The 27,893-nt window shown below is 43.7% G+C and overlaps 1 protein-coding gene across 5 annotated transcripts; it reads right to left on the reverse strand.

Moving 5' to 3' along the window:
• Positions 1 to 221: 221 nt before the first annotated feature.
• CREBL2 (cAMP responsive element binding protein like 2) lies at positions 222 to 26,858 on the reverse strand. 5 transcript variants are annotated; one of them, XM_082308659.1, is made up of 6 exons: positions 26,714 to 26,858; positions 16,909 to 17,106; positions 15,631 to 15,778; positions 12,106 to 12,228; positions 11,223 to 11,509; positions 222 to 10,379 (listed from the first exon to the last, which is right to left on the reverse strand). In XM_082308659.1, the coding sequence occupies exons 1-4, from the start codon at positions 26,726 to 26,728 to the stop codon at positions 12,179 to 12,181; spliced, it is 411 nt and encodes a 136-aa protein (XP_082164785.1). In that variant the 5' UTR covers positions 26,729 to 26,858; the 3' UTR covers positions 222 to 10,379; positions 11,223 to 11,509; positions 12,106 to 12,178. The 5 variants fall into 5 exon arrangements, with proteins under 5 accessions (XP_082164785.1, XP_082164784.1, XP_082164787.1 ...); XM_082308658.1 differs by having other exon boundaries at positions 12,106 to 12,261; XM_082308661.1 differs by lacking the exon at positions 12,106 to 12,228.
• Positions 26,859 to 27,893: the final 1,035 nt, after the last annotated feature.

Genomic DNA, 27,893 nt, shown 5'->3' on the forward strand with positions numbered 1-27,893 from the left:
CACTCTGCTGGGTCAATGTGTTCCCGTGAACTGGAGCTGTGGAAGGTCCAGCCCCAGTGCTGCACCTCTCACCCAGCAAGGTTTCCATTTTGCATTCTTGCAACATCGACAGGAGAGTCCCGCAGGGTTCAGTCCAGAGGTCCATCCATCCCAGTATCCTATCGCTGACCGTAGCCATCAGTGGGTGCTTGAGGACAGAGCGTAGGAAGCAGGGAAGCTACAGAGGGGGCTCTTAACACCTCCTTCCAGCCTCCAGTAGTCTCTGCTAAGAATTAGCACCCTTCACAGGGCAGCATTCAAAAAGCAGTGCCATTCAGTAAATCCGGAGCAGGTCCAGAATGGGCCTTGTCACAAAGTCCCAAAGACAGGACAAGCAGCCCCACCCTGCTTGCTCAAGGCCCCATCTGAGCAGATTTCAGGAGAATTTTGCTTGAGAAACAAGGACTTGTCCTCTTTTCAGTTGAGTAGCTCGAGCACTTTCTTCCTATTCTCTATTTTCTTCTCAACTATCTCTGACAAAGTCAGTAGATGGTGAATAGTTGGTCCCCACCCACTCTCTCTGTGCCAGTCTCTCTATGCCTTCATACTGAAGAGTCCCATCCTACTGTGTCATTTCTTGCACAGAACTGGCTCCAGAAGAGGCTCTTCTTGGAGCACCCTAATGTAGCAGCCAGGGCATGGCCAAGCCTCCTCAAGTCCAGACTACCAGCAGGCATTTCACACTCAAGTCATCCTAAAAGCGTTGTGGACACTTTGATCCCAGGCGTTAAACTAGCAATAGAAGACAGTGTGCAGGTGTCGGCTACCCCGCCACATAATCCTATTTCAAAATCTCAAGCTTCCCGCTGTATGTTTGAAAGAGGCATCCTCAGCCACAACCTCCTCAGGGAAGGATTATCTTTTTCTTCTGCTTTCAGAGCAAATGTGGCACAGCTGGGTTCCTGTTCGTGCCTGGGGCCTGAAAGTGCTGCAGTAATCAAAGTTAATAGAACAAGAGCAGCAAGTACTACAGGGTGTATTAAACACGCTTGAGTATCTCCCTTTCCTGTCAGCAGGGAGCAGAAGCACACGTGTGGTGGAGCCCCAAGCTGACATCCTCTGAAGAGACTCTCATGCTGCCAAATGTGGGTGGGGAAACTCCTTTGCTGAGAAATATTCCTGCGTGTATGGTAGAAAACTTCCTTCCTCCTTCTCTACCACACGAAGTATGGTTGTAAGAACGCTTACTAACTGCAGGAACACTGCCAGTATGTATTTCACAAATTCAGAAATCTCCATTAAATAAGGATCTGATATTTCTCATTAAAGCCATTAGCAAAAATTCCCATGAATTGGGAGGAGAGAGGCCCTTGAAAATGAGACAAGACCAAGGTTTTTTGTGTGGTTCATGTTCCGAGCAGGTTGTTTCTCCCTGAAACATCACCGTATGATAATTTTTCTTTGCCACTTAATTACCTCTGATACAGTAAAATCAGATCTAGGGTAAGCAGGCCAGGTCAACTTTGCAACGTTATTTTTAACGTTGGGTTGCAAGACTGAAACCCCACAGTTATTCTTTTGGTTAGTAGTTTTATTAAAGAAACGGGACTGAACAGAATGAGCCCTGAGGTCGCAGAGGACCACAGGGTCATGGTTACCCACCTCCCGCTAGGTCTGAGTCCAGAGGAACCCAGGACACTTGCTCCTTCAAGTCTACGTGAATGGGAGTGCATGAGGCAGCCTTGTTATCTGGGCATCACAGACAGGACAGACAGGCCATAACAGTCACCGTCCTGTTGAGGTGTATTCAGAGAGGCTGTCGGCAGTGAGTCCTTGTGCAGCTGGATCCCAAAGATGTTCCAGTGGATGTTGCCTGTGCACAGCCAGCTTCCAGCCCGCAGGTGAGGAGCAGGTCTCAGACCATTACAGATCACGAAGGAAAATACTACTGCTGCCACAACGTGCGGGAGCTGCTGCCTTCAGGCTTGCTCCACAGCTGAAAAGGAAGGGAGGGGAGAGGCAGTCCATCCCTAAGGCACTGGTGCCACATTGCAGACCCGCAGTCTGCCAGACGTCATTTCACGCGGGTGTGAAACCACAGACTCCTGTGCAACTTTCCTCTTGTGAACTCAACCCTGTTTCCCCACCTCACAGAAGCTGTAAAACTACACAAGCCGGCCAGAAACCCAGGACTTCCATGACACTACAGCTAGGGACACAATGTCCCCGGGCTGAAACAGTTGGCAGTTCTGCCCTGAAATCCTGGGCCTAACTGGCCCCGCGACCGTGAGCGAAGCTTGGAGGTCGGTTTTCTTAAACCACCTTTCCATAGCAGTAAAACCCCAGTCTCAGTTGTATCAGAGTAAGTGTGACTCTGCTTGTATAGCTTCTTTTAGCCAAAACTATACTGGTAAAAACACATTCTCACTAACATAAGCTCCATTTGAACTTGGAGGAATTCGCCCATGCAGCTGTCCATTTATGAAGTTATACTGATAAACCTTCCTGATTTCTACTTCCATACGATGTGGCTTTCAGTACGGTTAAAAAAATTTTCCAGAACAATAAAAAAAACCCCACTGCTTAAATTGCTAGCTAGCTGACAGATCCCTTGGTCTGAAAAGCCAGCCTTCACCACGCTGCACAAGCAAAAAGAGCAGTGATATGCCTGTATGTCATGCTCACTCCTACCTCCTTCCTTTCCCTTTTTCCCTAGTCCTGCAAATCCTCTCTAGCCCTTATCCCATCGGCTGTGGCCAGGCTCATGTCTTGGTGAACACCGTGCTCCTGGGAGAGGTGCCCGAGGAAAGGCTGCCCCCACGCTCCCCCAGCCGCCCGGGCAGCTCCAGCCCTTTCCGATCACCCCCAGCCACTGGCAGCTGGGTGCTTCTGCTGTAAGAGCTGAAGAAGACACTAGGGTACAACCTATGTGCTGAAGATGGGAAATATCTGGCAGCTTGACAGTTGAAATGGCAGCTACGCCGTGCTTAGAGTTGACTTCAGAAACCTGTAATGAAATGGATGGAGACTGACAAGTGCTGACCTGGTGCCAGAGCAAGGAGAAATCTTTCCCACTCCTTCCATCACTGTAGCAGAAGTGATGGATGGGTTTGAGAGCACCAGCCACCAGATACCAGCCGGTCTGCCAAGGCCTCAGAGGTGCCAAGAGACTCAGGAGGAAGATCCTGCATCATCCAAGCAAGAATGGAAAACGCTGGGGGATTTGCCTGATCAATATAAACAAATCTCCCCACACTCCCTCACAACTCCTCATTGCCAACAGATCATTTTAGTCATGTATCTAACACTGCAATAAAATGAATGAGGGGTGAGGGAATTTTAGGCCTAAACCAAGCAACGCTACTCAAATAAAGGCAACAGAAACACAAGTTAATGTGGGAATAGCCAGTGACTGAACCTGGAGTTTCATACAGCTCTCGAGGCAGACACCCCTGGACCCCAGAAAGGCTGGTTGGGTGCCCGGGATGCCGACTGCTGCTCCTGCGTGGGTACCGTGCGTGCCCATCAGCACACGTGCAGCGAGGAGGAAACCAGCACGCAGACGTGGGCTGAAGCTAGCAAGTTATTCGGGCAGGTTTGGCACTGAGCAAACAAAAACTCCCCGTTCACAAACACATCTCAAGCCCATCTGCAAAGGAGCCGTTCTGGGAGAGAGGACTCCTGGATCTCTATCCCATCTGCCCCTTAGTCTCACATGTTTTCTGTGTAAGAACATGACACAGTGCCAATCGTTAAACATTTTTTTTCCATTAAGTGGACACCCTATAAGTGGAAATTCCATCACTGCTGTTTACTTTTGGTATTAAGTGGCTTGCGCTTGGGAATTGCTATTACAAATTGTCAAATTATGCCTGCTCCTTTTTATTTCAGCAGAAAGTTGGATTTTTAGTTAAACATATTTTAAAAATTTGCAGTTGAGGGGTGGGGGTTAGTGAGAAGCAGAGACACACACCGCTTGAACCTATTTTCCAGCCAGCCTCCTGGGGTGATAGCGAGGTGGCTATCACCCATAATTGGACTTAAGAGTTTCCATATGCCCAGTTAAGAATCCCCTGAGTTTTTCCAGTCTCCTCAACTCAACCAGTTTGACTTCAGAATTAATTGACATTGATTTAGGAGTTGGTTTTCCAAGGTGTTGAATGCACGCCATCGATTTTAGCTGAAATTCTGAGTGCTCAGCCTTTCTCCATATCAGACCCTTCCTGTTTAAAAGAGCAAAAAGCAGATTTAAAGTTTATTAAAGCCAGACCCATACACTCAAAGGAAGGGTTATTAGCCCCCTAAGTGATTCTGTAAGTTAATATGTCTTTATTAGTTGGCTGTTTTCAACCTAGCAAGTGTTGTGGAATAGGCCACTATAAATTACATAAGCTTTATTTGAACTGGCTTCTAGTAAAATATAACACACCTAGTGGAAGATTGTTATATAAATGTCACCTTCTGGTGAGCAGTCTGAACTAAAACACAGATTTATTCTACACTACCACTAACACACACAAAGTCTTCTTTCAGTTTTCTCATGAAACCCGTCTCTGGATAAAATTCAAAAGTGGTGTAGACAGCAGTAATTCCTTTGTGTTCAGCATCTCAACCATTTTAGATTAGCTATTGGTTTGGTCCTACATTTGCAGAGGAATAGAAAAAACAATAAAATATTACATCACCAAATAATTTAATTTGTCCTCGTCTTACGCCTGGCCAGATACTAGCTTTTTCACTACATGTACAAGCAAGAGCAAGAGATGCTTTTCCTTCCGTAGTTTCGGGAGGAGGGACGGATTAAGGACCTCCATTTTTTTTGAAGCACTGTAGAATTAGTCAGCAGAGGCCACATACGGACGGGTATAATTACCCATCTTATTTCCAAAGGCATTACAGCACTTCTCTTCAGCCCTGGAGATTTCCCGTCTCCACTGCAATAGGTACTCTGCAGAGTCCCTCTCCCTATCGATCCAAATACAGGAAGGGAAACGATTAAGTGATATCCTGAGTTAGCAAGATTTCAGGTTATTTACCAGTTACCTGTAAATGCAGCAGGAGTAGCCCTGAGTTTCTCATTAACTCACAGCACTGCCGCGAGCTGATCTGCTATCAGGCTTTCTGCGGACTGAAACAGCTCTTTCCACATTATTGAACTGGTCTTTCTTATTAATCCAGGGCATCTTTCTCAGAATGAAGGCTTGAGGTTGTAAATTTTTTCCCTTAAGAGGAGGGCTGTTGGGGATGTGGCCCTTGGCCCGCGTACCAGGAGTTGCGTTGCCAGCACCATTCTATGGCAGAAAGCGCTGAGTTTTTGAGCTAAACCATGGAGGGGAGATATGGCAAAGGGTGGCTCTCCACAAATTGCTCTTGAACTTACAACAGCACCTCTGTAAGTCCCACCAGAGAGCTCCAGTCCTGGGTGCGATGACAGATATATCGCCTTTCCACCACCACTCCACACCGCTGTTCATCGCCCCCGTGCAGGGGCTGCCACCCACAAATCCTAACACTATTACTAGCCAGCTTCTGACAGCCAAACGTTGGTTTTGATGGCCAAGTTACCTAGTTCCGTCTTCAAAGACCGTTTCCTGCTTGTTGATCACGTCTACTGTCACAAGAAATTCCTATCAAGGTAACAAAGCATTTGGATTTTTGTCTTCAAGGGAAATAATTACCTCCTTCCTCTACGAAAAACATCTATTCACACTAGTAAATACTTTTAAAATATATTTGAGTATTATATTTCAGGCATTTGATGTCATCGTGGAAGTTTGGCTTCTGAAAGGAAACGGGAGGAATGTTTTTGATCGAAAATGACCCTTTCAGTGGTCTACCAAAGCTCTCCACAGATTTAGCGCAGTTGCAAGAGTGTAAGGGCTATACTTACTGCAGTGACTTCTGTAGCATGAGCAGAGCGTGCACGGGATGTACGATACCACTGACCTTGCACTGCACGTACGCAGAAGGAAATTTAGTGCAACCTCATCATTAGCACACAGAAAGCTTCCCGGGAGATGGTACCTCTCTTTAGTCTTCCCAGCTCAATTCCTCCTTGGTGAAGGGAGATACAATGACCTGCGCAGAGAAAAACTCCCCGCAGAGCCCAACTATCCGCCCGCCACACTGATCTATAAATAAGAGCGTTCCTTGCCCTTTACAGAGCACTCACTGTAACTCTTTCCTTACATCCAGTATTTTTCCCTGTGATTTCCTTGTGATTGCAAGACCAGTAGCATTCTCACCTTAGTTTTCAGGACGACTTTCTTCTAAATTTCCCTAAAAACACACTTTATTTCTCTAAGGCTTTTAAATGTAACCAGGGACAAGTCATCAGCACACTATATATGAAGATACAAACAAGGAACAGAAACACACACACAAAATCATTTTAATTTAACATAAAAACTCTTTGGTTTAAAAGAAACATAGAGCATCACTTAGATTAGGACATTCTATTCACAAATATCTCATATGAGGCACCTGTAAAACACCTCCACACTGCCAAACCTTCTGCTGTATGCTGGTAGCAGGAGAGCTTATGTAAAGAGGCTGCAGTCATCATTTGATTTATATCCTCATTTAATTTATATACAACCTTCAGCTGGTAAAAAGCTGGCCTTTAAAACTGATAGCACACGAGAAAGTTTTCTAAACCTTATAAGGGCAGAGGCTGTGTCAGAAACAAGTGGCAATGCTCCTATTTCCAAGCCAAAGACATCAAAAATGGAATATTAGGGTTTCAAGCTCACCTGGCTAGACTTTACCATTCAAATATTCAGTTTTAATTAATAGTACTTTCAGAAACCACTTTTTCAGTTTAGGTATTTTACAGAACATCTCAGAAGTGCTAGTTGAGAAAATAACCTATTTTTCATTTGTTGAGAAATTTATCACATGCCATACATGTATAAAACTCCTTGAAGGAAAAGGTTTTTCATCTACCAGCATAATATAGCTGTAAATTCTGAAATCCCAGCATAAGTGAGCTGTTGATTTCAGCTTTACAGAGAAATCTCCAGACTCTTCAACCACTCTGGTTACACAGAAGTCTTCTCTCTTAGACGGACTCTGGTCAAAACGGATCCAAAATGGAGGACTGGAACCAAGAATCTCTCAGACTTTTGGGCACACACAAGCTCATTTTGGGACTTATTTATCACCAGCCTGGTTTGCGGGGGAACCAGGGCTTATGCAATTGTGCTTGCAGTCAGTCCGCAACAGCAACTTATGAGTCCCTTTGCCAACTCCAAGTCAATTTGAAAGGGCAGTCATAAAGCTAATGCAGTTTGGAGAACAAACAGATCTAGGGCTGATTGGACTAACCTATCCACCTGCAGGGGAAAGCAAAAGAGACCTCCGTCACCCTTTTTGTACTCTGAGAGCAGCGCACCACCCAGCTGGCGTACGTCCCTGAAGGTCAGCCACAGCCTGGCTCTCTCCTACCCATCAGCAGGGCTCAGGGAGTCAAAAGGGGGGCAGCTGCGGTTACTGAGTGAAGGAAAAGCAAGGCAAAGATCACAAACTCAAAGGAAATCAGACTGTAGGGAATTACCAACAGAACAACTTGGTTTATAGCAACACAGTCAAAATCCCTTCCCATGAGATTTTACCATCCAAACATGTTTGTAATTTCAGTGTATGAAAACAGCACAAGCATAACAGAATATATTAGCATTATTAAAGCTAAGATAAAAGCAAAAAATCAAGTGTGCTATACATTCACTCTTCATCCAAACGCTGGAGGAAAATAAAAGTATGCTAGTGATGCTAGCTATGAGCTTCTGTATCATCTAAGTGTACCATCACAAGTGATCAGCTTGGAGCAGTTTAAAAAGTTTCTGCCTTTCAGATGAGAAACAAAAACTGACTCTAAATAGGCCCAGTCCAATCAAAGGCAAAGGAAAATGAGTTTGTGAAAACAGTCCTTCAGTGGCCCCGGCAATATCAGAAATACTCTCTGACACAGGTAACAATATTTTAATCTTTAAAGGAGGGAGCTAAAGAGACCATTCTCTACAAGAAAACTTTGAATGGAAAAGACAAACCGGTGTACAGGCAGGATGAGAGCTTGAAACCCTAGATTAATTGTTTAATGAAAAGCAACTGAAGTTCCATTTTTCTTTGGAGGGCAGAAGAGGAGTTTGCAGGGGTCCAGGCTTCCAAGTCTCAGCTACCTACAGGACAAATGATTGCTGCCAAGCATAGACCCCACACTTGATTCTTTCTTGTAGCCTGATCACTACAGCAGAAACACAACTAGCTGTGTTTTCCCTGATCCTTGCTGTAGTAAAGTTCTGACCTCAAAAGCTCCCAATGCTCCTTGGAAGGCTGGCGGTCAGCTCCCCACAACAGAGAAGAAACTGGAGTGCATCAGTATTGATCCTCCGTTCTACTCTTACCACCTCCATGTAGAGCTTCAAATCAAGCCTGATTGGAAAATGGAAGATAGAAGAAATCCTGCTTAGAAGCATCCTTGACAATCCCTGCACTTGTCCCCATCCTTTCTAATTAACTTGAAATTTATAAAATTCTCACTGATGTCTGAGAACAGTTATATACTAATGAAAACAGGGAAAACAAGGTTTTACAGTAACAAAGAAAATAATTTTAATCCATGTTAACAGGTGATATTTAAGGTTACAGCTGGTGATAGTATTTCTGACAGATGAAGGCAAAGCTGTGTTAATAACAGGCACATTTGTTTTGTTTATATGACTTATTTCATGCAAAGAGCATGATTCAGAAAAAAATGCAGGGTGAATGCAAGCAATCACAAGGGGCCATTCATCATTCTGCCTACGCTTTTTTTGTTGTTGTTAACGCATCTACAGAAGTGCAACTGTGCTCATTCCACGAGAAGTTCACGGCAGAGGGATTAAAACAGACAACCTTTATCACTGTGCTACAGCTGTCCGTCAGCCTTTTTTATCTGCCAGCATGTGTAGACAATATCAGTTCCATTAACAATGCCACTCCTTTAGTGGCATTGGATTGAAACAACGACAACATTAAACGGCTACTGCAAAAAGACACGAGATTACGTAAATCCAGAAAGCTGAAGTAGTTAATTGGCTGTTTCTCAAACACCCACAGAAATCCACTTCGGTTCCATTGGTATACTAGCAATTAAAAAGCTAATTGCTATTTTATTTCGGAAGGCAAGAAACCCTAAGAATAAAGTCATGAGAAATGCAGCTTGCTGAAGTGAGAATGGTAACGCTCTCTGTTCTCATCAATAGCTCCCTACGGTGTAAGCGAGCCATCGCCTTCTGAAGGTTTCCACACATACTTGTCACAGGAGCAATCAGCTGATCGGAAAGCTAGGCGGTACCTCCTCCCCCTTTCTCTGTCTGAGATCCCGGACAGGATTTGAGGTTTAAATGGGAAACTAACACTGTTATTTACTTTAATGAAACTGCTTCTGGCTGATGTTCATGAGATAAAGGCCCTTGGGCCAAAATTTCCTCTCTCACAAATGAATTCCCCCCTAGCTCGATAGAGTGTTTCAGCTACGTAAACGCAAGCTGAACTTAACCTCTTGTTTGAAAACACGGTCACTGGTGAAAATGCTGGGCAACCTGGAATTTTAAAGAAATGCAAGGAATAGAATAATCCAAATCTCAATGTTTCAAGTGAATGAAGACTTACAGCTTTGTGAGTAGCAGAACTGTTTCAACACATGCCCAACGTATACAACCCAACGACGTCGTCGTTGCTGGCTGCTGCTGCTGGCTGCTAACAGTGCTGCCTTCCTCCTGCTCATACAGTGAAACAGAAGAACGTCTGAACAAGCGAAAAAAACAGCCTGGAGTGAGCTGATATCAGCACTGCTTCCATTAGGCTACGCAGAGAAACAAGAAGTGGGTCCTGAGCTACAAAGGGTGATGATATTATTAAGAGCTTGCAATGCAGAGGGGTATTTACTCTGATGTTACTGAGAGCTTAAAATGCAGAAGGGGTATTCAGTGTGAGTTGGTGGGCGTGGTGCAGCGTCTGTGCACAGGCAGAGAGAAACAGCAGAATAACTCATGGTTTTATGTAGTCCTCTGGAAAAGGAACCCTTGACAGCTTTTCAAAATAGCTGCCAGACCACTTAGGAAAGAAAGGAGATTCACAGAAGACTCTTTTTCTGTAGGGAAAAAGGAATGCATACCAAAAAGTGTGAGATTTCAAAGTACTGCTTCGGGGAGAGGAAAGAAAAAGCCCAGAAATGCAAAACAGAAAACACTGACCTAGCAACACGGCAGGATCTATGTTCGATAGGGTGTAGGAAAGAATTGTTCTTACATCAGCAGGCATTTGGAGCATGCCACATAAGGAGATGGTGAAGTTGGAGGACACTGCTGGTATGCTCTACCACAGGAATATGCAGCACTGCTGTCGCCAACACTGTATAACTGGATCAAAACGTATTTTGAAAGTTGCCATGAGAAAGAAGGTATGGAAAAAGCCACCTTTCATAGCACGCTATTTCTATTCACATTGAACACCCTGTCTCATGAAAACACAGTTTTATAATCCACTTGTCTTTCACTCACAAATCTCTTTCATCATCAGAATACCTATCAGCTGCAGCATAGTTAAGAATGTCACCATTACCCACCTTAATATATATATAGACCATACACAAGAATTGCTTGAAGCAGCAGTTAATGTTAGTAGTATTGATTTAAGCCAGTTGAAAGTTACAGGCAGACACACAAAAAAGCTGGGATAATCTTGCACTAGTTACGGAAGCAAAACTTCTACCTCCCAAGTGCTTTTTCTGGAGGAAAAAAAAGAAACCAAAAGCCAGTCGTTTGGGGTTTTAAATATTTTTTTTTTAAATGAAGTGTTGCTGAAAATCATTAGCTGAACAATGACAGCATTTTCAAGTTACAATTTAAAGTGGATAAGATAAAGAAAATACAAATAATAGTATAAATAATATCAAGCAACAGCCTTTGCAGAAATTGCTTAAGGCAATGGCTATAACTGACACTACAAATTCTACTTATATATCTACATATACAAATCTATACATGCCATAAATATAGCATCACTTGAATTTTAGTCCACTGCTTCGCTATTTGGTATGGGATACCTCAGATTTTACTGCGGATTAGAAGCTCCTGTTTTCTAATACAAATCCACAACAGAGTCATGCAAGAAATGCAGTTATTGACGTAACTTATAGAGAAATTCATGCTCAGTGGCGCTAACAGCAGGAAACTCACAAGGTGGCGTTTTGCCTTCCTTACCTACAACAGGGATTTCTATATCAGCAGATCCTCTGTCACTCATGCTGTAACTCTTATGCATAATGAGAAGGACTAGGGTTCTTATTTCAGCTTTTCCTCCGATTTGTCTACATTTTTAGACTAGTCTCAGACTTTGGTCCTTAAATGAAGAGTCATTTTATAGCTAATTACAGAGATCATCATTTCTTGGAACGTAGCAAATGGAACTACAATGCCAAATCTTCTCCATCTCTTCATGGGATGCCAGGAAGAACTAGATTCATTATTGATGTAAATTAATCTTCACCCTAAAATGTAAGAGGGGAAAGAAAGGAAAAACAAGTCAGTCATAGGCACTCTTCCAAAGCTAGTCATGGTTTCAGCTGTCAAGAAAGAGAAAGGCTTTTTGAAATGTATCTAATACATTAAAAAAAACCCACAACCAAACACCTCTGACATAAATTATAACAGTCTTTTGAAAACCACTTAACAGAATGCAGGTTCTTTAGCAAACACTTATTATTTTCAGATTATGAAAGCAGACCATGATTTTTTTTTTTTCTAACACATACAATTACAAAATGTTCTCAGCTAAGTGACAAGTCGATTAAATGTATCCACTTCATTTTTCAGGATTCTACGCCCCAAGCATATATTTGGGATTAAAAATACAAGACTTATTAGATTTTTTTTTTTTTTTTAATCAAGTTTTCACTGTCTGGTAAATCCTTGGGTTAAATTCTCCAAAAAGATTAGTGCAACTGTACAGTGTTTACTCCATCAACACCAACTGAGTTCAATCTCACTACACCTTACCGTAATAAAGTCCTAGCATTGTTATAAACACCAAATACTACAGACAGCATTTTTGGAAGACTGTGGAGAGTTTCCAAGAGATACCCACCTTTAGCTGGGCAAATGGTTCTAGCTGACCATTAGATTTCCATGGCAAGTGGGAAAATGAAGCATTTCCAGGCTTATTTCCTTTCTTCATTGTTTGTGAGAGAGAACCAGCTGCACACACTCACTGCAGGAGAAATGGGTGGAAGCCTGTACCCATCTTACACAAAGAGAGGATAAGACATCCTCCGTTATTTAGGGTACTCTATGAGACTCCTAGCCAGAGGACCTAGTTGTATCACTTCCAGGAGGCACCTCAATAGCTGTAAGCATTAGAGTACCAAATGAGCACGAACCGTAAACATTTCTGCTAGTTTTCAAGGGGAACTGCTAAACTTCAGACTCCGCAATAAAGGACTCCCAGAGATCCAGCTCAAGCTAGAACATTTATATGAACTGCCACATGATAGAAGCCACAGAACTTCACCTACTTCATGATTGTTGCTGGGAATCCTACATTTCATAATGAACTACAGCATCTAGAACAGGTTGCAAGATGGCAGTTAGAGCCTCTAAGTCCGTATCACACATATTTTGGCTTGCAGGACAAACAAGGGAACACTTTAAGATGACGTAGGCTATAACATGCCTCCTGTCCCATCTGCATGAAGTGCAAAAAACCTGTTAGAACATGGATGCCACTATTTGTGCCACAGAGCTGGGCCCAGGCTTGCCAAACACAATCCTGTAATGCCAGCGGCTGGCTAAGCCAGGAGCCACTGTGATGAGGAGCAGATGAAAACTGTTGCTCATCACAGTGAGAAATTCCAACTCCCCATTTCCTCCACAAAAGAAAACTTAACTCCTGGGAAGTTTCTTGTTTGGTATCACAGAAAGTGAAACAACGAAAGTGTGGAGGGAAGAGAGCAAGTGGGGTACTTCTGGTGAGATCAGAACTGCGTTTCTCATATAACCTAGTGCAGAACGGAGCTGTGCTGGTCAGCATACTGTAACTCTGCATGTTTTCTACATCCCTGATTCAGAAACACACTTAAGTATACACATAACCGTTGAAATATATGTTTAATTACAATACATAGTTTACATTTGAAACTAGACTGTGTAAGTCTAATTCAAACCAAAAATAATATATTACACTTCTGGGATGATCATGTTACAAAATCCAACTGCAAGGTTCACAGAGTATAGTTCTGGACATCTGGCCTAGTTTTTTTTTTTCCTCCAGAGAACTCAGAAAAGGGACAGGCAAGCATTCAACATAGACAAAAATCCCAAAACTCATGGGTTGGCTTTGTTGCTATCTTTCAGAACAAACTGCAGTTCAGAGCTTAAAATACAGGGTGTGGGGGGGTACCCTCATATCCTCCCCATCTCTGCTTCAGTGTTACTTAACCTTTCATAGTAGTTTTCCATGTCTATGCAACATTTCTAGCAATTGCTAACTAAGCTCATGTGTGTAGGGTCTAGAGAACAAACTTAAAACCATGCCTTAAGGATTAATATATGAGTGCTCAGAATGGAATTCTGAAAACAACCGTGCTGTACACTGAAATATGGCACTTTATTATTTTCAGTGCTTTTGACTAATCCCGAATTGAGATAATGCTAAACAGACCCAATTAGTTCAATAAAAAGAAGGCAACATTCAGTCTAGCAAAGTCGTTCATTATAATATTTATTCTATGAAACAAAGAAGAAAACATAAGATTAAAAAATGTTCCATGCATTTCATAAAATACAGAAAAAGACATTTTCACAAACAAAACAGAATAAGCAAGCAAAACCCCCACTGAAAATCCCGAGAGCTCCACTCTCCACATTGCATCATATACATGCATACACAGGAGAAAGAGCCATCTAAAGAAAGTGGTAGGTTATCTGTCAATATCTTGGATGAGTAAATCAGCCCACAAGACTTTTGCCATCGCCTCTCTTATTATAAAACCAAACTGATGCAACTTGTTTTCCATGCTACCAGTTCTTGGCATTGTCTTTGGCTGGGAAACCAAGACAGCACAGCAGAATTCATATTAAGTTGCAGGCTAGAGAGATACTGGGGCCCAAATTGTAGGTAGATACAGAAAGATAGCAGGGCAAAGTGGATGGGAGGAGACAGCAGTTGTCCCACTGCTGGAAGCCAGGTGGAAGGACATGCTCTGACTATCTTACCAGGAGCATGGAGGGTGGGAAATACATCCTGTGAAAGAAGTATGGGCGGAAGCAGGGAATGTATCTAGTACCTCTCTTCAAGAGTTCCAGTAACATAAAAGACATGCTGCATTATAAAAGGATGCTGAAAGCAACACCTTTATTTAGGTTACAAATTACATTACTATAAACCTTCTTACTGAAAGCTTTTGATCCAGTTCCTTCTCCTCAGCCTACAGTACTCCATTTGGCTTTAGCAAAGCTGTTATGGGATCCTCCCCTTGCCTTTTTTTTTTTTTTTTTACAGAACCTCTCAGACTCCCACAATGGTTACCAACCACATAACTACTGACCACAAAGCCAGTCTAACTCTGGGCTCTGACACAAAAGCAGCCCCCGCCTCTTGTTGGGAATGCCCAAAAGCTGCCATAGCTGTATTTGGGGAAGGTGGTGTAGAGAAAGGAAGAACAAGGCTCCGCTTACACAAACACCTATTACCCCCAAAACCCCACTCCATGCAGGCTTAGGAACACCAAAAATCAGAATTTCATGTGGGGAGGAGCAAAAAGAAGACAGCGGACTTGGATCCTTCCCCCTGCACCCGAGGATGCATCCACTTCTCTGACAACAGCATTCTTCTGCTAGCTACCAAGCTATCTCTGTTGCAGTGCGGAAGGTTCTGCATTCTGCCTCCTGTGAATGATGCACCATGGGGGAAGATTGTTACAGTTACAAATGTGGTTTTCATATTGTTTCTTAAAAACATAAAGCTAGGAATTAATATTTTTCAAAAATTTACAGTAAAGTGTAATTTAACCTGTAGAATGAAAATTAGAAGATGTGATATATAGAATTGCCCATGCTACACCTTAACTCTGTTCCTTCGCATGTACGTGTCAGGAATATGACTTTATATCACATGATCTTTTCAACTTTCAATCCCCAGAAGAATCTTATTTCATTCCCTGGACAAGCACAAATGAGGCAGAAAGAAGACTCCATAGGAAATCCCAAGTCCAGCATTTCTCACTTTTGAATGCTTGCAGCTAGAATAATGTTTTCTTGATGGAGTTTTTAAAATTCAATTATGTTTTATGTGCTCCATTTACCTTGCATTAGGAAAACAGAAAATGCTGTAAAAGATTAAGGTCTCAGATCTTTACAGGTCTCCACAGGCCTTGGTGAAACACAAAGATTGAGTCTTCTTTTAAAATAACTGCCCAGCTTCCTAGCTAGTGTAATTTCTGTGTTGTCCATGTAAACATTACACAGAGTCTTTGTACCACCCACTAAGCTCTTTGCTTCAATCAACTATTTGTGCCCAAAAGCACATCCTTATGTTTCTTCCTACACCACAGCCATCCTCCTACGCCACAAAAGATGTAACAAAATAGGAATTAATCATAGGCTGGATACTCACAGGGATTGCTGCTGTTTGCTTCTGTCTTCCCAGCCTTGGCCAGTTTGATTGAGTTCTGCTGTGCTTTGCCCTGCTCCTCTCCAGTTAGCAGGGCTTTTATTTCAGAGGGGATTTTCCCTTGGTCCATCGCCATGCACCACTGCTTGTACTGAAATATGCAAACACATTAGGCATCAGCAAACTGCCAGGATCACGTTAGCAGACAAAACAGAGCTGTAATCTTTCCCTTCCGGTATATTCATTTAAGGTTTGAATTTACTGGGCTGAAGCCTCTTACAAAACTGCAGAGCACTAATGAGCTAAGCACGTGTCCATGGTTGCATACCTGGCCTCAGTAAATCCTGCTTCAGTCAATAAACTGCTACTCAGTGGCAGTACTAGACACAATACTGTAATTATTAAACAACGTGGAACACTTTGTGCATTTTCTCACTGCTGGCATGCCAGAATACCGTTCCAGTTCATGGCCTATTAAAAACAAATAGTTCACATGACTCTGGGGCTGATTGACTATTAAGAAGTCTTTTCTGATTGTGCAAGGCACGGTTACATCACATGTGCCTTATTCCTAGTTCCCTCATCTTAAATTCTTCATTGGCAAACCCTGAAGCGCACCGAAAAACCTGTGGTCAGTTGGCTGACTTTCCACCCAGTCATAACCCTATTCACTTGTGGTGATTAGCCCTGCCTATTCAAACAAACCTAATGCAAGGGCAAGGCAATACCCTCAGCTCCAGTGAAATTTCAATGGCATCTCAATAGCACTGAGGAGCCGAGTCTGTATTTCCAGATGAAACATTCTCTTTGGTTAAGGCAGCTTATTTGGCCAAGACACCCATCTTATACGTGCTGGAACACAGGACAGCTGTGCAACCATGTACACAGAGAGTATCCTGCAAGAATCAACCTCCCCAACAAACATCTGTGGGAAGCAATGACACACTGTGAACGTACGTCCCCCTTGGTATTTTAACACATCTCTTTCCACCCTCTACCTCTGTCAGAGTTTTTCCAAAACAAACATTTCAAATACAACAGACTCATAAGCAATGGCACTTTCTTTGCTTGCTTCCAGTTCAAAACCAGCAGATAACTTTTGACATGGGCTTCATATTCAACATACAAAGTAGGCAAACAGCTGAGTGCATCTGTTACTGATGTTTTGATACCTTATGGCTAGCCAAGTCCCACTCTCAGTCACAGTGATTTCAAGAGCAAATGTCCATGAGGGCAGGTCCTAAATAATACTGACAGTTAGGTTAAATGATCGTTTCTTACCATTTCAAGCTCTTCTCGAAGAGCACAGATGGCTCGCTCTCTGCTTGAAACCAGCTCTTCCAGGTACTGGTACCTCAGCTTCTTCCTAGCTCTGCACTCCCTTGCACTCTGACGACTTCTTTCAAGCTTTGCCTTCAAGTCTATTTTGGCTGGTTTACGACCTCGCTTGCCTGGTTTCTTTACCTTGCCTCCAACCACCTGAAAAGGAAGGGTACATTAAAGATGTTCTGCAGAGAGAATGCTAGAGCCATGTCATTGTGCCTATTAGGTGTCTCAAGTAGAAAATTTTGCATACACTTTCACTGATTCTGAGCAACAGAGGAAAGATGTAGCTTGTTTAGGGGGCTGATGTATGACGTTTTCAGTGATAGCATCCAAAACAAAAGGGAGGGATATGACCTCAATATGAAGTCAGTGCTTAAGCAGTCCTGTTGTAAATGCTACTAATCTGATTTGAAGGAACAGCATCACAGAACAGTTGAGGTTGGCAGGGACCTCTGGAAGTCATCTGGTCCAATCCCCCCTGCTCAAACAGGGCCACCTAGAGCTGGTTGCCCAGGACCATGTCCAGATCCCTTCTGAATATCTTCAAAGATGGAGACTCCACCACCTCTCTGGGCAACCTGTGCTAGTGTTTGGTCACCCTCAGAGCAAAAAAAATGTTCCCTGATGTTCAGAGGGACCCTCCTGTGTTTCAGTTTGTGTCCACTGCCTCTGGTCCTGGCACTAGGTACCACCAAAGAGAGCCTGGCTCTGTCCTCTTTACACCCTCCCCTTCAAGTATTTGTACACACTGATGAGGTCCCCTGAGCCTTCTCTTCTCCAGGCTAGATGGTCCCAGCCCTCTCAGCCTTTCCTCAGAGGAGAGGTGCTCCTTCATCATCTTGCTGGCCCTTTGCCAGACCCTCTCCAGTAGCTCCATTTCTCTCTCGTACCGGGGAGCTCAGAACTGGACACACTACTCCAGATATCTAGGAGGATACCTGGGATGCCTAGGAGACAGATCCGATCAGTCAAATTCACAGCAAAACTGCTTTATCATTACCAACAACTCCTTTCCTAATATAGTGCTTCTAGAGTTGGCAAGTACTATGGAGTTTAACACTTTAATTTGGAAGAAAAAATATTTACTTATATCAATATAATCCAAAACTTAGTTTTGCTGCAATAAAATGAGTAGTTTTCAGCCTACTCAAAAGATGAAACTTGCCAGAATTACTCACTAGCCATCTGAGCTTCCTCAGTCCTGATTTCTTTCAAAGGAATCTTCTGTGGATTTTTACTGAACAGGGAACTCCGAGTTACACTGAGTCCTACCTCTGCTGCCTCTATTCCAGTTGTACTTAACTGCTCTGGCCATGTTTACCTTTGAAGCAATACTACACAGCCTGGAAAGTCATCTCCTCATGCCTCCTCATGCCACCTATCCCAATGTTCAACTCTCCCAGCACCTAATTTACATCTCCCTTGCAGAACTGTAACTCCCTGGTTTCTTGTCCTACAGACTGCAGGTTTTGCAATCATTTTTACCTCTTCTTTGTGGCTCCTTTTTTACAGGTCAGAAAACTTCTCTTGCTACGAATAAAAAAAGGAGGGAAAAGTTTCCTCAATGTTTACTCTATGCTTCCCCACCCAAATATTTCACTCTTAACATGAGAGCACGGCACATGAAAGTCTTAAATATGGTCTGAAATTCAGTACACTGGCCATCGGGTAGTATCGCCCTGTAAGCATTACATCAGGCACACACCCCACCTCCCCTCTGAAGCGAGGATTTCTTTTATTTGCATTCTGACCACACTGTTTGAATGGAGGGGGTGTGGAGAAACACACCTAACACACACACCTACATACAAGAATTTCACTGCTGGCTTAGTGTTTCACCATACTGTGTATAGATGGTACTTTTTCTAATAGGCAGTGCTCAAAATATCAGAGTTCATAACAAAAAAAAAAAAAAGGCACTTTTTACTGTGTGATGCTACAAAATAAGTCAGCTTTGACATTCGAGGAAGTCACTTGTTCTACAAACTTCACAGGCTGCAATAAAAACCATAACATAATGAACTGATGTGCTAGAAAGAAGAAAAAAAAAAAAGAGGATTATACAATTGAGCCTATTCTTTCTTTGGAAAGTAAATCAACAACCACATGCCAACATAATCCTACCCTTTCTACATTGCCTCTCCTAATTTATGCAGGTGTAGCTGCCTACCATAAGCAAATGGAGGAACTGAAAGTACTTAATGGACATCTAGTGATAATGAAACAAACATAATACATTCAGAAAAGCAAAGAAAAAAAAAAAACCAATCTCTTACATTTGAACTGCTGAATACAGTTTGAATAATTCATTCACTCCATCAAGGTGCTCTCCTTAAGATCTTCTCGTTCAAATACTACATGCACCGAAATAGTATAAAACTAACCAGCCATGGCCAAGGGGGAAAGAAGCTCCAAAGAAAGGAAAGCGACTGTCCCCTTTCAGGCATGACAAGCGCAGCTCTGTCCTCTCATGGAACCACACTGATATTTCTGTGTGGTGTGATTTACACTCCTAGCTCAGTCGGAGTTAGAAATACACAGTCTTCCCAGGAGGGGCTGTAGGCACTCACAATTTGCTATCTATTATTACTTGCACTTGAAAGATTTCTGGACATTACGTTATACACTACAGCCAAAGTACTTCAGTTCTCAAAGGCTTCTAGCGCCTGAGGTTCTTCTGTGCCAGTGCAAGGTAGTTTGAAGTAAATCTTTGAATTCAAGAGCTAGATAAGGTCTTGTAGAGACACACTCCAGCTCTCTTAAAAAAACAAACAAACAAACAACTTTGCCACTCTTTGAGCTCTGACCCACTAGAAGAGTGGGCTAGCACTCAAGGTTGGAGTCCCAGCCCACCACATGCTGCTGTATGAACAAAATAATAACTCAAGTCTTAGTCCTGTGCATGTCACAGCCATGCCCCTTCACCAGAAGGTCAGGCAGGTGAATAGTTGCCACCATGCTGTTTCTCACAACCAGCAAGTCAAAACTACTTGGAAATAGCACCCAACCTTTCCACAGCCATCATCCTGGGCAGGCACCAGCACTGAAGAGCACTTGCAAGCAGCACAGCTTCACAGTTAAATCCATCCAACACCACAATCTCATAAGATCATTTCTTTTTAAGGACCTGTTATTTCAAAGCATCTTGTGTATGCTTATATGTAGCTGATGCCTTTTCCAAGGGAGGGGTCACATCAACACAAAAAACATACAAAGGGCAAGGGGGAGTGGATTGTTACGCCAATAAGGTATCAAGTGAGCTCGTACAAACTCTGAGTTTAAAGGCATGTTTTTATGGACAGATCTAGAGATGTGGACATAAAACAGTTAAGGGCACTTTGTAGTCTGCAAGGAAATCAGACACTGGCATAGACTGCTTTGCACATTGCAAAGGCACCCTGGATGCACCAGTATCAATTAACTGCTTTCCCTTTGGTCACCCTAGAGAGCTTTCTACAGACAGCTGTACTAATTGCCCTGTCTCCCCCAAGATCTTTTACCACTGCAGCAGCCCTGCACACAAGCTCTCTTATGGGAGGAAAAAGGCTTATACCTCTGGGGTCATTGCTTGCCAATGCTCTAACAACCAGGACTATGGAAATAACGAAAAGCATCCTTCCCTTTTAACTCCGACTTTAAGCAGCAAGACCCTAATAATCTGCCTTCACACCATCCCGAAAGACTCATACTGTCGTCATGGATCCTGAACTGCAGTTCACCATACAATTGGGCATCACGCCGCACAGCTAGTTTGGTAAGCTATTTGATCAAATCCTGCATCCTTAACAGTTTTTCCTCACCAATATTTAGAAGCCCCTGGTGTAACCTTAAGCAACCCAGCTGGGGAAAAAAAGGCCTGATAAATCCTTTGCCACCATCCCATATTACCGTATCTCCCTGGCTTCTAGTCATGTTTGCCTACTCAGTTGCTATGCTGATGTGACAGAAAGAAGACAAAGCAGAAGTGCTAGTTGATGTTGAACATGGCAGCAGACCAAGAAAAACCAAGCAAGCAAACATTTTTTTATTCCTTTTTTATTCCTCGGGAGTTTATAGAGGGATGGGATCTATTAGCATTCAGCAGCAGGGATTTGGTTTTTTTCAAGTAGTCATATGTAATCAAGACCCAAAACAATATTAATCATAAAATTTGTCATAGAAGTATTAATAATGGCATGCATTTGTCAGAAATCCAATCAAGCTCCTATTTCAGTTCACTCGGACCTCAGAAAACAGAAAAACATAACTCCCTCCCTTTTTAATACAGTATTTGGATCATAACATCATTCTCACCTGGCATCAGTGTTCAGGTACAAAATCATTTGACCTGGAACTGGAAGTACCTGCAATTACTTGCCCTGATAGAGAATAAGCCCTCAGATTTCTGGATATTTTTATTAGAGGGATTCAGCAGATCTCTACAGAAGCACTGCCAGATGGTGTGATGGAGACGTCCTCCTTTGGAAGGAGATACAAACACAATATGGCCACTAGCATCCACACCCCCCCAAGGAACTGAGCCACTCAGATAGAAGACTGTAATAAACCTGGCCTCACCATGTCATCTTCAGGTATTGAACAATTTGGCAGATTAAAACAACACTATCTGAAGCACCGTTCAGCACTACCGATCAGCGATGCTGATCGCATTGACCCATTCAGCATCTTCCAGCAGCTCTCAGTTCATTCACAGATAAGCAAGTAGCTCTTAAGTGCTCCATCAACCAGTAATTGAGATCCAGCTCAAGGAATCATCTTAAGCAGACTCTTCGTTGCATTAGTGGCTGAACGTATAGGTCTGCAGAATTTAACTTAGCATGGAGCTGATGATCATCTACAGAATTTATATAAAACTATAAAAATAATTAGCAAGAAATAAAACCTAAGCACTGAATTCATTACAGTAGAGAGGGAAGGAATCTATTCACACTCACAAACATTTTCTCAAAATCAGTAATCAAATTAAGTCAGTCGCAAGTCTCCTAATAAAGATGAAGTTATCTGATCTGCTAAGTCACAGCATACCATTCACAGTAGCAGTATATGCAGTAGCTAGAAAATATGCTGGTTATTCTTCCATTGCATGACATTTTATATGCTTTACCCAGATTATTTAGTTAACTTTCACTGGCGAACAAAATGCATCCAATAATGATCCAAAAATGTAAGATATTATTTAGTAAGCAAACACTTTAAGTCTTAAGCAGATACGTTAATAGAAATTAATCCTAGAAGTCTAATCATACAAAGTGATTAATGTACTAAGAAGGTAATCTTTAGCACAGAAGTGTAAAGACAACTATCTTTGCTGAAATGTCTACCTTTTAAAAAGCATAAGCTAGGAATAAATATCAAGTTTTCATAAAGTGTTATGCCGGCACCCACAAATCAAAATGGGTAATCATTAAGGTTCAGGGTAGGAATCGCTACTTAGACTCCGCAGCAATCAGCTGGATGCCACCTTACTGCTCAACAGGTGAAAGTCCTCCTCTTCCCCCCAGGAAGGACAGCTTCACACGTGGAAGCGTGTCTACCAACACGCCATACGGGTTCTCCCAGTTTATACCAACAGAACCCCGGCACTTCTTTAAACCTCTTTCTATGGGAGCTTGAAACAGGCAACAAGGATGGTCAGCTAATGCTACACTACGTATATCCGCCTAGCCCACTGCAAACATGAAATACCATTCTGTGGGGTTTAAGTTCATCCATTTTACTTACCCATTGCAAATGTGAGAAAGCGGATGTGTCATCTGAGCGATGCTGAGCAGCGACTTCTTAAAACATTTGATGATTTGAAATTGCTCAAATTATAACCAAAGCTATTTAGGTTTTATATTTCCAAGTAAGCAGCAATGAGAGCACTTTATGTTCGGACATGAGCCTGGGAGGAAGAAGCCTCCAGCACTTTGCAAACCTGTGTATTCTGAAAAAGTCCCCAAAGATTAAAACATAGTAACCCACCTCCTTCACAACTGAGGTTATTATGAAACAGATCCTGTGCTTTGCTCTCCGCACTAGCTCTGTCCCTGCCACGGCATTCAAAGCATTCCTCAGAGTCGATTCCAGGATCGCCTGGGAGATCGCCCCTCTCTTTATGATCCCGGTCACCCACAACAGCGAGGGTCACAGCCAGAGACGTGCTAGAAGACATCTCATGAATGAAGACCCATCAAGCCCTCTATTTTAAGCACTAGATTTCACATCTGACTTGCTCCCGCACTCCCTCCAAGGGATGTCTGCATCCCTGTAATTATGACTTACAGAAAAACTCCCCTCGGGATCACACACGACCAGGCATTTGATGTTTCAGAGCTCGGCAGCGGGGAAAGTGGTGCAAGTCCTTGCGTGCAGCATTTTGCTGTGGCCTTCCTCTGCCTTATCACCAAGCGCTCCCCCAAAATGGAAAGGTTATATGAACACCAGAGCAAGACATCAACAGATGCTCGATCCATAAATATAAATGCCCCATACAAACAGTTTATCTGAGGGCTTGCTTTCTCAAACTCAGTTAACACCTGAAAACACTCTGACCTTACCTATTTAAAAGCTCTTCTTTCACTTCACACATTGCAAGTTTGTGGAAGTTTAGAAATAGTCAGACCTCAAGACCAACGTCCTTGCCCTGGGACCAGCCTGATGGAGAGCAAACAATCTGAGACGGAGACCAGGCTTTCAACAGCCACAGCCTCTTTTACATGTATAAAGAAATTTGCTTCTTCATTTAGAGGAAGCAGCAATTTAACTACAAGCAAAAGAAAGCCAACAACCAAGAACCAGCCTGTTCAAAGTTGAGAAACTAACCTGGAGTTAAAACAAGTGCAAGAGATTGAGATCTACTCTTTTAAAAATCTGAGAGCGGACTGTTTTGCTGCCCAATGCATATAAATATGTAATAAGTTATATGTAGTCTTGTAAACGAACCACGTAATTTCACCTATAAAGGCTGAAATCACAGTGACAATTTCTCCTTTTTCCCCCGTGTCTTAAATACTTCAGAGATACATAAGTGTTATTTTAATAGAGATTAATTGCCAAGGAATAGCTGCATCGCTAAACTCTTTCCCTTACACAACCAAGAGCTCAAACCACAGCAAGAAGTGAGACCAGCATCTGAACAAGCCCTAGTTTCAGAGCAGCTCTGTAGCAGAAAGATGAGAAGGTCACATTTTGGGTTTGGTTGGGGTTTTTTGTGTGTATAATTTAAGAACATCCTTTAAAACCGGAACATGAAAGTTTTCTAGATGTGACATTCAGACATTCTACCTCTCCCTTTATTTCTTATTATTTCCTTCCCATTTTGAGGAATATGTTAAGATGAACCGTTTTTTGATTGCTCTTAGTGCACTAAGAATTAGGGAAAACGTTACAGCCTGCAAGCCCAATTCTAAACTCTTTAGGTCATGTAGATGAAGGAAAACACTGGACTTGGGTGGATGCAGCTACAGAACAGCTACTTCACTACTAACGTAATTTAGTTACCTCAGTTTTTACAGGGAAATTCCTTTCACAGTCACACTCATTCAGTTTGCAGATAAGACTCTTCAATCACGCAGGCCAACCCTCTCAATAAGTAAGAAAACATGACTCAGTGGAACTTTTAGAAGATTTCAAGGACACACTGGCTCAAGCTGGAAGACCGCACTGGCTATAAAATGAAGTATAAATAGTGCTTGCCTCATCCTGACACAGGAACATGCAACAGGAAGAGCCCTCCCAAGAGAAATGGGATCTCTTGAATGGAGCCACCAAACCCTTAGGGCAACCTGCAGCCTCATGAACTTGTTCTGAAAGGAACCACAGCCCTTCAAAACAACTGCAGTGAAGCCTTTCAGAGCAGCAGGCACTTACTGACGAGTATTGGCTATTTTCAGTAGGAGATATGAGGATCCGATATCACCCGAGGTTATTACCTAATGAAAAATCTGCTGAGGTAACAAAGATTTTCACAGTTTTCCTTAGGTACAGCCACACCCAGTAGTTCTGGGCAGGACCCTTTTCAATGCCACCGTCCTTGCAAGTATCTCAGCAGTAAATATTAAATAAAAACATGATACTAGGAAACTGTACTTGAGACTAAATATAGGAAGAGTAAATATTCCACTCTGCTTTGTTTTTTTTCCCTCCCCCTTCACTCAACATCAATTTTTCTAAGGAAAAAAAGACCAAAAGACCTGTCTTACTGACTTGAAAAGATTTAGTTTATTTTGTAAATGCATCCAAAAAGTTTCAGAAAAAAAGCAGATTATCAGGACTTCCCAAAACACAACAATAGATCAAAAATTATTTTTTAAATGAAAAATCTGGAAGTGATCTGTTACAAATAAGTTAATTCTGATACAGGAGAAATGAAGTCTTCTTAACACTAAAAGAAATAAGAATCAGCCAATACTCATGAGCTATAAATACCTCCAGAAATAAATCTTCTGGATCCTCTAGACTACTCCCCTGATTACATAAACTTCCATGCAGTTCTCAGAGTTGTGAGCATCTTGTTGGCTTCAGTGATGCAGATTCCCCCCACCCTCCTTTGCAGCTTTCAGACAAGGCCTCAGTAAAACCAAATAGGATATACGTTAATTTGGCAATTCATCATGAACCTTCCATATACTTACGATCCATTCTGTGGATCCTTTGTATTGCCAAATTATTGATTACTTCTAAGTTTCTTAGATTTATTCCCTAAGAAATTACATCAAGTATTTTCCCTCTTTGAATTAAGGTGGATCAGCACAGGCAGTGTGGTTTTATTTTAGTAAAATTCAAGTCGGAAGAAAACCAGGTGGCTTGAGAACAGACAAGGTACCACGGGCCTGTGACTACCACATGACCAGTTTTAATACTCAAGCCAAGCTCAGAATTTATTATGAGTCAGAAGACGGCTGCCTCACAGCCTACCTCAAGTGTGGTTTCACCTGGCTCACTCCTGGGGACTTAGGCCATCTCCAGCACAAAACCCAGGATACTACCATAACCTACCACTCTAGTGAGCTGAAATACCCACACTCAACTGGGAGTTTCAGGTGCAAAACGCTGAACTGAGTGGCCACAGCAGGTATTTTCTCAGTCCTCACATGAGCCCTGTAGGTCCTGCTTTAGGGGCACTCTAGCGCAAGCAGGCGGATGAGGTGCTCCTCCTGCATCTTCTGATGTTTCACTCTGCTTAAATGGAATACTTGTACCTTCAGGGATGCCACTGTGCTGCTCTCATAAGAGGACGTAGGAAGAATCGAAGCACCAGCGCCCACTACAAGGCTGCAACCCGAGCTCCTACCCTAGTACCTTACCATTTGTCCACAGTTGCTATTTATCTAAGAAATTCAGGGTGCTATAAGAACATGGTCCACCGCACCAGGTCAGACCACTGGTCTGCATCCAGCCTCTGGCCCATGCCTGGAGAAGGAAAAGCCAGCAGCAGCATCCAAGCGCTGTGCTCCACTGCACGCAGCAGCGAGGAGAGCGAAGGGGCAACCCCTCCTTCCCACCGCCCGTGACCAGAGGCCTTCAAGAGAAGATTTCAGAGAAGTTTACTTCAAAGGCCTTTAGCAGGAGCACTCGCCTCACTCGCAGTTCCCTGCCCATCAACTGGTATGAGGCTTTCTGGGAGTCTACATCACCTGCACACTGCTTGGAGCTTGAACCCGTCGGGCTCAGGCGCTGGAGGGCTCCCCGCGCTCCCCGCACCAACGCACCGCCTCACCGGCTGCCCTCGGCTCCAGACTGGCCCCTGGCCCCCGGGGCGGGCCCCGCAGCCCCTTACCTTGCTGTCATCCATGTGTGCCGCCAGCTCCGGCCCCGCACCGCCGCAGCCCCTGCTCGGGGAGCGCACCGGAGCCGCCCGCCCCCGCCCCGGCGGACAACAGCGCTCACGGACCCCCAGCGCGGCCCGCGGCCGCCGCCATCGCCCGCCGCCCTGTTTGTTTACAGCCGCCCGCCCCGCCCCGCGCTGGGCGCGGCGGCGGAGCGGTGCGCGCTGGGAAGAGTAGTCTTGCTCGGCCCCGCCGCCATTGGCCGCTGCCGAGCTGGGGGGCGGGAGGAACTACAACTCCCAGCAGGCACCGCCGGGGTGAGGCGGGGAGCGGCGCGGCGATTGGTCCCCGCCCCGTTGGGCGGGAGAACTACATTTCCCAGAAGGCTCCCGGCGCCGGCCCGCCCCGTCCCTCTCGCCAGCGGAGACCGGCGTCTTCCTCAGCCCCGGCGGCCGCCAGTCTTCTCCTGTCTCCAGCCCTGCGTGAGGGCGACGGTCCGTCCTGACCCTGCGCACAGGCTCTGTCGACCTCTGAGCCCTTATTTTAACCCCAGTCTTTCCCGGTGTGACCACCACCAGTGCCTCCCTCTCCTCCACGTCCAAGCCAGGCGGCCTGCCTGGCGGCCGCCCTGCCGCGCAGCAGCCGCTGGTGATTGTTACAGAGGCATTAAGGTTCCGGCCGAGCGGCCGTGTAATGGCTGGAGCATTAAAAAAAAACAAAACAAAAAAACGAAATTAATTTTTCTGCTATTGTTTGCCTTGCTTCGCCCTTCACGTTCCTGAAGAGAGAAGCGAGCCTTCCTGCTCACTTGGACGCTGCGCGGTGTACTGGGCCTGGGATCCCGAGCCACCCCAAGCCTGAAGAAGCTGTCTGAAGTCTGTAATCCTTTGAGACTACCAGGCTTCCTCTCCTTTTCATGTTGACACGTACTAGAAAAGGTTAATGTCGACTGCTTTTGATGCGAAGCCAAGCTGTGCCCCCCTCACCCCCACCAGGTCCCTTGAAATTAGGCCCCTGCTTGCTCAAAAGACACATGTACCCCAGCGAGCAACTCTGTAAACATGGTCCGTGTTTCAAGTTTGCAGTGAAACCTGAGGCTAGGCATGTTTCATGTTGCTGCATGTTTCTTTTTATTCGTGCAACTCTATTCACAAGAGTTTCCCATGACTTAATCTCTCTTACATGCAATTG

The sequence above is a fragment of the Platalea leucorodia genome (assembly GCF_965183815.1).
Source record: "Platalea leucorodia genome assembly, chromosome: 4".
Taxonomy (NCBI): domain Eukaryota; kingdom Metazoa; phylum Chordata; class Aves; order Pelecaniformes; family Threskiornithidae; genus Platalea; species Platalea leucorodia.

Bases quoted from the DNA above. Each gene is read 5' to 3' on its own strand.
- CREBL2 (XM_082308658.1), bottom strand. The intron at 15,779-16,908 runs GTAAGAAACGAT...TGCATATTTCAG, and splicing joins TTCGAGAAGAGCTTGAAATG to TACAAGCAGTGGTGCATGGC. The intron at 12,262-15,630 runs GTGAGTATCCAG...TCTTTGTGTAAG, and splicing joins AGCAAACAGCAGCAATCCCT to ATGGGTACAGGCTTCCACCC.